The 10989-nt window shown below is 40.5% G+C and overlaps 1 protein-coding gene across 1 annotated transcript; it reads right to left on the bottom strand.

Annotated features, from left to right (window-relative positions):
• Nucleotides 1-514: 514 nt before the first annotated feature.
• On the bottom strand, nt 515-10560 carry phgdh (phosphoglycerate dehydrogenase). Its single transcript, XM_083776575.1, has 12 exons — nt 10363-10560; nt 9476-9627; nt 9282-9347; nt 8679-8733; nt 8387-8485; nt 8147-8279; nt 7891-8039; nt 7648-7800; nt 4299-4437; nt 2953-3080; nt 2628-2850; nt 515-941 (listed from the first exon to the last, which is right to left on the bottom strand). The coding sequence occupies exons 1-12, from the start codon at nt 10498-10500 to the stop codon at nt 787-789; spliced, it is 1590 nt and encodes a 529-aa protein (XP_083632701.1). The 5' UTR covers nt 10501-10560; the 3' UTR covers nt 515-786.
• Between the last annotated feature and the right edge of the window lie 429 nt (nt 10561-10989).

Below are 10989 nucleotides of genomic sequence, written 5' to 3' on the forward strand. Positions count from 1 at the left end.
GTTTGAAAGGCGCCGGCTGCTGCTCCATATTCGGTCGCCAGTCGCTGCAAATAGCCATGCAACTGGTCACAGGAATCACCCAACGACGAGTTATTTTCATAATAGGCTTATTTTAAACCCATTCTCCATTCCAGACTCGTGATATGCACTCATCGATAGATCGCCAATAGTTTTAAAGAAGCTCGCAGGCTAACAATACAAGTGCGTATAGCCTTCACTGAGGCATCCCGAGAAGCCATTCAAGCCATTACCCTGGCCTATATTCAGTCTCCCATTGGTTGCCATGGCAGTTTGGACCCATTCTACAGCAATCAAGGCTGTAGGCTTAGCCTAAGTACCAAAAAGCTTAAGAACGTTGAATAATATTGTGCAGTTTAATACAATGCAGCACCATAACAATTTATAGGCTACTGCAGTGGTCTTAAAACATTTTTCTAAAAACCCAGAAATTTTAAAATAATTCTATATAAATGCAGTAAAACATTTGAAACAAAATAAACACAGAACACATGTTATAATTTGTTTAATTAAGAGGTTTAGTTCAAAAAGCACATGTACTGTAAACATCTATACATTATAATTAATTGTTAATCAAAAATGATCTCCAATCTCTATGTAATCAGCTTCTAAACAAGTTGACATCATAAGTAAACCGAAGTATTTTAATTGTGAGAACAAGATGGACTGTTTGAAATAGGCTACACAAACAATCTTTAATTGTTAGCTTTTCAGATACTGAATGTAATTACAGCATTGTATTGTAATTGCAAGTGTTGCCCTGGTCGTTTAAATGGTGAGCTGCACTGCCTCTTTGACCAAAGGCTTCAAGGCACCGAGGTCTCCAAGGAGAGAAGACAACCCCATGCAATACCACGAATCTCCAGTCTGGGCTGCAGGAGCACTGAACGATTCCATCCCCACTCCTGCTGTGGCCAGTAAACCTAGACGAAAAACAATGACAAAAGATAACTAATAGTAATATATCTTAACTAGTCTTAGTAACATTATACTTCCCGTCTCATCCAAGAGGGAAATAAGAAAATGTAATGTTTAATTAGCGAAGCATAATGGGCACTTAGTGGGGAAACAACAGTTTACATGAAAGAGAAAAAGTAAAGGTAGAAAAAATGGGCAAGTGGCTATGGCAGAGCACAAAGTACACACACACACACACACACACACACACACACACACACACACACACACACACACACACACACACACACACACACACACACAGTCACACACACACACACACACACACACACACACACACACACACACACACACACAGTCACACACACACACACACACACACACACACACACACACACACACACACACACACACACACACACACCCCCCCCCCCCCCCCAGTGGAAGAATGCAGAGAGGGGGAGAGAGACATCACATCTATCAACTTCTCAGTTGCGCCTTGCAATAAAAACACAGAGAGAGGGGAATAGTAGACTTTATTACAGGCAGCTGCTACGTCTCATCAATGCAAAGTTGTTATGTTTATCGGCTCCACACGTTTTAGTTGGAGGAATAACAGGCAAGTTATATAAGTTATACAAGAGTTTAAAAGCTTCTCTATGGACAGTATAGCAATAATAGCGTATTCTTGGGACTGTCAGTCTGTGTGTGTGTGTGTGTGTGTGTGTGTGTGTGCGTGTGTGTGTGTGTGTGTGAGAGAGAGATCACTGGGCCGACAGCATTGCGGTCCCCCTCCCTTGCATCTGTTTTCTCATCTGTTAGCTCAAATTAGCCTACCGACAAATCTGCATGCTAGGCTACTACTACAGTGGTATTAGGTATCATACATGTAGCAATGAGACAGGAACTACCATAGATATATATACAGTCAAGATGGCTTAAGGCAGAGTTTCTGATGTAGTTCACCCGGCAGCCATCTTACTTCGGGGCTACAGTACAGTATGTTCAATGGCAGCTCGATTTACAAACGGGTTGGTTTATTACAAACGTTGTCAACGTGGCTATGTTTCAGGACGCTTATCTGCTTCATTATGTTTTTTTATATGAACGTTGTATAAAAGCATATGTATGCATATGTATGCATATGTATGCATATGTAAAAGCATATGTATGCGGACGTCTCTGACGTTTATAACAAACCAAACAGTTTGAAAATCGCTTGAAAATTGAGCAAGTTGTGGTTATTTAAAAGTACATGCCCCATAGACACAATGTTGTAGCCCCGAGGTAAGATGGCCGCCACGTAGCAACATCGCTCTCCATTGGCCAGAGCGCGGGTGAGCCATCTAGCTTTCTTATATGGGAACTACAGTCTCACGGGCACGCACAGGTGTGTGCTCGACGCTCGTGGTAAAAAGACATGGCATGGTGCTGTGTGAAGTAATGACTACACCCCTGGTCGTTTCCCAAGGAATCCAGGGGAAAGGTTTGATTGTACGACCTACAGTTCAATAGTTATATAGGGTTGGGGTCTTCCTTTGTTTACTGGGAATGTGCACGCAAAATCCATGCTGATCGATGTCCAATATGAGCTCAGCTGTACAGAGACACACACACACACAGGCAAAAAATACCTATAGTCTTTGCCTTCTGGCTTGTCAGAATGGCGAAGACAACACTGATTCTCTTACCAGTCAATGACTGCAGGAGCTGAGGACTGGCTGAGGCCTTGAAGAACAGAAGGTTGCCAGTGAGCGAGACAGACTGCCGGAACACACTGCCACACAGCTCCAGCAGAACGGGCATGCCTCCTTGAAATGACCCACTGGCTTTGTAGCTGGAGCCATTGGTGGACACATGCACCTCACACACACCATAGGAAGTCCCCTCGGACTTGTTATGGCTTTGGTTTACCTAAAAGAAGTAAACACATGTATCTGATGAGATTCTTGTAATTCAGGACTTGGTCATTACTAGTTTGATAACTAACTCTTTAAACTGGACTGAACTTAGTACCATAATTCCAGACTCCTTAGCTAAGGTCAGTGCATTTACGAGGTTTGGGCATCTGTTGGATTCGCCAGTGAGCAGCCCAACCATTACAGCTGAAGTCACGAAACCAGTGGAAGTCTTCAAGCAATCACCTGGTGAGTGTAATAAACATAAGTAAGTTACATTTATGCTATCTACAGTTGACAAACAATTCCAAGTGAATTGAGCTGAGGGCACAAAGGCCAAATGGGGTTTAGCAGGAAATTGCTTATTTTGATCGCTCAATTTGTTTTAGTAGATATGTCTTTCATTATGACTAGATACTGTCCAGTATTTGTAATTCCGGGAGTCTTGGAAAATGAGATTTCAACTGTGATGTCATCCAAAGTAGCCAACTACGGCTGCCCATTTGGGGGAAAACACAGTGGAGAGTTATGCAGTTGTATGAAAGACCACAGGTCCACAAATCAAGAGAGTTATCAAAATGTTCACATGTACCACTCGTTCTAGGATATAACAACATCAGATTATTGGCAACAGAAAACAACTGAATGATGAATTTAAGTATGTTTCTGTAGCATAGTAACTATCAGTTAAATACATTTTAAAAATGGTCTACTTCAAAAAAATGCATTTGTTATTACTTCACCTCCCAATGTATGAATGAGTGTCGCAACACGTTGTGAGCTAGTAGATTGGTTATTTAAATACAAAATAATAAAAAATCTAAATATTGCTTTGATGCTCATATTATCCTTAGGAAGTATTACGTTGTTTTTATTATAATATGCATTCCATAGGGCTGGACCACACATGGACCTAGATTTTAGCAAATTTCGATTTTTTAAATAATGGGATGAATCTACAACAAGAGCCATTATAGGGCTAAATCTAGAGTTGCAATACCCTCCATTGACTCCCCACTCATCCAAAAAATATTGTTTTGCTATAAGTTATTCACCCCTCTTTTATCCATCCGGCGAGACGGGTCGCCGCATTTTAGGAGCACCAAGAAACTCCTCCAGGTGCTCCTAGAGTACTAGACCAAAAAAGTTGTGTGCAGCCCTGATTATAGTTGCTGTATTTTTGGGTTAAAAAAAGAAAGTGTTAAAAGGCTCTTTATTCTGTTAGTAATAATAGTAGAGAACGTGTTAATGTAAAATTCCATTGTTAGTAGACCTACATTTTAACCACCAGAGGGAGTTGAAGATTAGAGGGCCATCCACCAATGACAGGATATATATTTATTTCCTCATTCAATGTTCAAAAATGAAACTAGCCTTGTATTAAATGTATATCTTCTGATCTAACGTACAGTTGGTCAGAATAAGTAGTGTAAGTGTACAACTTTATGACATTCAAGTTCCTACCACGAGTGGTGATTTGCACATTGCTGAACGGATGTTTGGAAGTACTGCATGATTGCAGCACAGCTCCGATGGCTTTTCCAAGTGTGATCCACTGATGTGATTCTTGGGAGAATGTGCTTGCCAAAACCTGTGCATTCACCTGTATTGGGACAAGATCACATGCAGAACATTATTATTTCTAAAATGTACACATTATTTCAAGACAGTTTAAATAAATTAAATGTCTGTGACATTAATCCACTGATTTAGGCCCACATTCCAGTGTTCCTTTGTGCCACCTAGAATGCAATGTTACCACCACCTCTTTCACAGTATCATTTATTTTATTTACAAAGTATGTGTAATTTGTGTATTGATTTTTACATACAATCAACACACATACATATTACATAATATAAACATAAAAACAAGAAAATAGTTCAGATACATTATAAAATGGAAATATAAAGTATACAAAGACTGGCCATTGAAAGTCTCTTAATAAATAATGTATTATATTTTTTAGAAAATAGCATCTTTCATAGTAGCTTGATTCAGATGCCCAGATGAAGTTTCTCTACTACTTTGGCGACAGCGTATTGTGCATTGCTGTCCCTGAGGCAACCTGGCAAGTGGAATCCACAGAATGCCACTTCTTCCAAGAAGGTTTTGTTGTGGACCAAAAGACGTCTTCAGGCTACCTAGTGTTGTGTATTTTCTATATAAATGAACCATAGATTTGCTGTTTTCACTAAATCAGTAATGTTAAGTTAGTCAGTGTTTAAATTGTTTCTCTAAAAACCCCAAACTTGTTTAGATGAACGGATAAGCAACCTTTTGGTCACAGCACCCATTCAGGTCTAAGCTAGCAACACCTCAGTTATGCAGGCCAGGGTCATGTCAATTGCAATCCCATTGTCCTGAGCCTTTGAAGCTTGTGGTAGGTGTGAACCAAAATACACTTTATTGTCCTACAGGGAAGACACAGGGAAGTCAGTTATGTAGTGATCTTTGTAAGCTTAAAACAGCCCTGTATAAGATGATAAGTTAATTACCACTATTATTCTTGTTGACTTAAACATTCTCTATTTAACTTTCTTAAATAAAATGGCCCCTAAAACCTATTTGTCATTATAAAATAATAAGAAAACGTCATGAGATTGTTAACTCCTTTTCTTCCTCGAACTGCTCTTCTCAAACGCTGCCTGATTCTTCAGAGCGGAAACGACACTAGTGTAGTGCAGACCTGCCAACCTTGGGATATTGACATGAGTACCACCATGTGCAGCACGGCAAATCCAGGGCTGGCCTACTAATTGTTCACCCCATAGTTTATACAAAACATGGTCTTGATCCCCAAAAAGATCAGGCTCAAAAACCTGGGGCGAAGGGGCCTTCTCTGTGGCCGCCCCTACCCTCTGGAATGCTCTCCCCAAACACATCCGAGATGCCCACTCACTCCCCTCTTTCAAAACCGCACTGAAAACCCACCTGTTTAGAATTGCATTTCCTAGCTGATGTGTTTTTAACTTGTTACATGCACGGTTTTATTTATTTTACTTGTTTTTTCTAATAAAGTTGTCCCTTTCTTATGTCGTTTCCCCATATTATGGTAAAACAGCATTTCACTACTATGCACCACAAACCTGGATCAATATTCCAGACAATTAGGAAATTCCCAACTATAGCGGTTTTTTTAAGTTGAATTTAAAAACATGTATTAAACATTGCTTACTCACAATGATGTCTATCTATCAACTAGGTCTTGCCTGGGCTTTAAATGAGCTGTACTTTGTACTTTGAATGTGTATGAAAGGTGCTATATAAATACAATTGCCTTGCCTACTTGCTCAGACTGAGTTAACAAATAGTCTAATAAATAAATATAAGTGTAAATGTCAAAGCAAATGGACAAATTATTAATTCTTTCCATTAATTAATATTCATTGTGTATAGATATATATAGCCTAGTCTGTATAATCATTCATAGTACCACCATACTTTTCAACCTCACAGAGACGATAGATAATTCATTCAGTCACTGACTGTACATGTCGACTCTTTCAGGGATAAAGTGGAATATTTTGGATCTCGTCACAACTCACAACTCCTATATTCGCTTGCATAGTCTTTTTGAGCGAGCTTTCGTGGCCCCCAAACACTTATTTGTTGAGAGATCTACACGCCATTACTTATTGGATATTTTGATTGATTCAGGTTACGTTGCAAGCAAAGACCAATGCTCCATTATCAGCAGTTTTTCGCACATTATCGCCATCGGGATGCTCACTCTGTGAAGATGAGGTGTAAACAAAATGCATTCGAGGTACCTGGAGATTGTTTCCAGTTGTTCCAATCGCTTCATTTTGGACATGCCGGACAACAGCGTTGATACAATAAAAGCCTGTTCGCTCGCTGGCTGTAGATAAGACACCTAGGGAATTTAACTTGGCAGTGGAACCAAATGTACCCGCAGTCTGCATTCAAAGATTTTCCTAGAACCTTTGTCATTGGTCCAACGTTTTCTGTCGGCAAATGACTGCCAATCAGGAAGTGGTCAGTCAAATTCAATGCATTATTCCTCATCTCCTAATGTGTGTGTGTGTGTGTGTGTGTGTGTGTGTGTGTGTGTGTGTGTGTGTGTGTGTGTGTGTGTGTGTGTGTGTGTGTGTGTGTGTGTGTGTGTGTGTGTGTGTGTGTGTGTGTCTGTCTGTCTGTGTGTTTCTATGTGCAGGGCGTTGAGCACCTGTGCTCAGCTACTACCTAGAGCCAACATTTTCTTCTAAAAATATATTTGGCCTAAACTGGCTCCCCGTCAAACAAAGCTCTCAATAACCTGGCTCCCCCTACAGTACCTCTCCGATCTTCTCGAACCCTACGCCCCCTCCCGCCCCCTCAGGTCCAGTGAAGCCAACCTCCTGAGGGTACTTGGCACGCAAGGCCAAGTACCGCACCTGGGGGGACAGGGCCTTCTATGTCTCTGGCCCCAACCTCTGGAATGAACTCCCCAATCATCTCAGAGTTGCCCCCTCCCTGCTCTCCTTCAAAGCCTCACTCAAAACCCAGCTCTTCAAGATTCATCAGCTGAGGTCTGGTTAAGATGCCCCCCCATCCCTTGCTTAGCCTTTCATGTTTTTAACCTAGCACTGACATTTTACTTGCCTTTTTGTTTCTTGAATTAAAGTTGTTCCTACTGTTTTATGTCAAGCGCTTTGGGTACTTAGAAAAGCGCTATATAAATCTGAGCTATTATTATTATTTTAATCTATTGCTGGCTGTCTGATTTTTTTTTAAATAAAAAATATATTGATATATTATTACTTTTAGCTACTTTAAGAATTCTACCCTGCTTTGTTGCAAAATAACTCACAGCTCCAACAAGGCTCTTGCCCTTCACCATGTCCACAATCTGTAGGGCAATGTCTTGTCCACAACGAGCCTGTGCCTCCGTGGTGCTGGCTCCCAGGTGAGGACAGCTGATAACATTGGGGTGATCCACCAGTGTACGGTCCTTTGGTGGTTCCTGTGGCCAAATGATATATGCATGAAGTAAGATGTGGTAAGATTACAGTATCTTTAACCTGTTTATAAACATTGTACTGAATATCCTTGCCTCCACAAAGACATCGAGGCCTGCTCCTCCACACTGTCCAGACTCCAAAGCTCTAAGGAGAGCAGCCTCATCAATGATGCCCCCTCGTGCACAGTTCACAACCTTCACTCCTTTCTTGCACTTGGCAAATGTGGCATCATTAAGTAAACCTTGGAGAAAAGTTTGTAATTGGATATTTAATGTAGAACCAGCATTTGAGTTGGCCCTAAAAATAATAATGTTGTTCCCCACATAGCAAAGTCTTATCAAAACTTACCAGCTGTGGCGGGCATTAGGGGAGTATGGACAGTGATATAGTCACACTGAGGCCACAGATGTTCGAGCGACATCTGCTCTACACCCCAGGTGGCTGACACTTCATATGGAGTGATTGGATCATAGCCAATAGTCTGTCATAAAGAAAGGAAAGGTATATATTGTTGAAATTTTAACAAAATAATTAAAATGTCACAGAAATATAAGGACACAAGTACAACACTGTCATCTCATGACCTACCTTCATGCCAAACGACTGCATTCTAGTTGCAACTTCCTTTCCTATTCTTCCCAGTCCAAGTATTCCAAGGGTTTTTCCATACAGCTCTGCACCCATGAACTGCAAAATAATTAACAAAACATTGTCCCTGGTCCAGAAGCTTGAAAACTGCACAGACTCAAGTTATCACATTTAATTAGTGATGACTGAATGAACAATGGGGCAGACCATGCGACAGTAATTGCTTACAGACAGTATGTGCCAACATTTCCATGCATGCCGTATCATGTATCTGCAACCAAAAAATATATACCTTCTTGCGATCCCACTTCCCTGCTTTCATTGACATGGCAGCTTGGGGAACATGTCTGAAAACATATATATATCAAAATGTTATGTGTGGAGAGGAAAAAGTATAACGTATGTTGTACAGTGTGGAAAAGTATGCCCTATATTCAGATATGCACATACAATGCGCAGAATTATTGTCCAGGACAGAAAATGTATGTATTAATTAATTCAACCTTTATTTGTTACTCAGAAAACACAATGAGTGAACAGGCCCTCATTTATGATTGTACTGAAATATCAAGATAAGAATTAAGGGCAGGAAGTTAACGGAGGCCATGAAGATCAGACATGTCAGTGCCCTCTCAGTTTGGCCTTATGCCCCTGGAAAAAAAAGAGTCTATGAATCGGCTATTTGAAAATAGCCAAACTATAAGCTCACAAGTATTTTTGTATCGATACTTTTACTTCAGTAAAACATTTGAGTACATTTTCCACCATTGAATACTAACTACATTGCACATACTTCCTACATTGGACTACTGCAAGGAATACTACCTCTCACCCTGCAGAACAAAAATACCTTGCGAAATGCAAATTATTTAATGAAATCGGTTATTAATCTTGCCTTGAGAGGCTCATCAAGAGGGTACATGTCAGCTCTGCAGCACTGATCGTGTTGCCACTTGGAGTGCTGTGGGAAATAAACATTATTCAGTTGACAATAAGGAACATAATGCAAGTTATCAAGAACATACAATGGGCAACACAGAGAAAAACAAGTGTTTCAGACCTCGGGTATAGTCTATATTTCAAACTTACTTCATGACAATAATGCCCTTCTTGGTGGCAGCATCAACATCCACATTGTCCACACCAGTCCCTGCTCTTCCAATGATTTTGAGGTTGTCAGCAAAACTGATGACTTCAGCTGTTACTTTTGTTGCAGATCTGACGACAAGGCCATCATATTCCTAGAGAGTTATGTAAATTAGCTACAGTATGAAAAATCTATGCACAACGAGAACGTGGCATGTGACAAGGGTGTTGGTCTAGTAGTCTATCAGCATAATTAACAATTTATTGCTTGTGTTATATATAATATTTTACATGAAACTATTGACTGTGTAGTTTAGTCTTTTCTAATTGGTTATGCACTATTGCATTTATTACAATAAATCACAGCATTTGTAACCGAACATGCCCAACTGATTTAGGACCGGTCACTGCATCGGGACACTAGGCATAGGCTACAACAAAAGTGATGAGGGTGTGTGTGTGGCTGTGGCAGCAAGCCTTGGATGCAGTTGCATCAGATAATGGTACACGAGGGCGGTCCTAGCCGAGCAATCCATTTTTGTTCTTTCGTTGCAAAAAAAAAGAAAGGTACCGAGCGCAAAATGTAAACGTATAGATTCCTGAGGTTAAAGTGCATCCTTCAAACAAAAGTAGAAAACATGTATAGCCTAATAATGTAAGCTTTGTGGGTGGCCTTTGTCGCTTATTTGTGCATATGTTCACACTTTTATTCTATTTCCCCCCTTTAGGATAACTGTTGATGCTAATGCTACTTTAACTTGAGTCTCGACTAAAAACTAAAAAGGTCAAAAAAACTGTAATTGCTGTTCATATGCATGCATGTCACGCACGCTGTAGTGGAAAAGTAAGTGCGTGTGAACGCAGTCATCAGAGACCGAATACAACTTTACCTTTATCTCTGCCATCAAGTCATCCTTGCTCATATTTTGCTTTTCTGTTACTTGGATTCCATTCTCTTCCAAAATCTTCTTGCAGCAAGGATCCACACTTTCGCTAATTAAGATACTTTTGATGATTATCGGGGCCATTTTGCAGTTTTCTCGTTCTCAGTAGCTTGGTGCACAACTTCTGTTGAATGGGTAGGAGTCTTATTGATGGACACAGCTCCCGTGAACGTTTTGGATGGTTAGTTACACAGGGAAAGACTGCCCCTTTAGTAAACCCGCCTCTTCATCCTTTGTCTACAACTCGCAAATCCAGTTTTTATCTAGGATGTCTGTTGCATACGTAGCAGATTTCGTCCCCAAGAAAGCAAATAGGCCTAATGATTTTATTTTTTACCCTGAAGAAGGCAGTTTGTTTGTCGAAACGTTAGTCATCTTCATCTATGATCTAATAAGGTCCGGGTGCCTACCATTGAGGTGCCTACTCCCCGAGTCCTACCTCTTTGTTTAACATTGCATTTGCCTGGCAAATTTTGCCATTTGCACAAGTAGAAGTAGCCATCGCAAAGCAGCCTAATTCAGATGTAGACCTGGTCGAGCCACCAAATTATGTGAAAGTTCAACACACGTATG

This window comes from Protomyctophum parallelum, assembly GCF_964188405.1.
Source record: "Protomyctophum parallelum genome assembly, chromosome: 11".
NCBI lineage: Eukaryota > Metazoa > Chordata > Actinopteri > Myctophiformes > Myctophidae > Protomyctophum > Protomyctophum parallelum.

Coding starts and splice junctions, on each gene's coding strand:
- phgdh (XM_083776575.1), bottom strand. CDS start 10,500: ATGGCCCCGATAATCATCAAAAGTATCTTAATTAGCGAAAGTGTGGAT. Junction 4,438..7,647: donor GCAAGAGCCTTGTTGGAGCT/GTGAGTTATTTT, acceptor GTCCCAATACAG/GTGAATGCACAGGTTTTGGC. Junction 2,851..2,952: donor CTAAGGAGTCTGGAATTATG/GTACTAAGTTCA, acceptor TACTTCTTTTAG/GTAAACCAAAGCCATAACAA.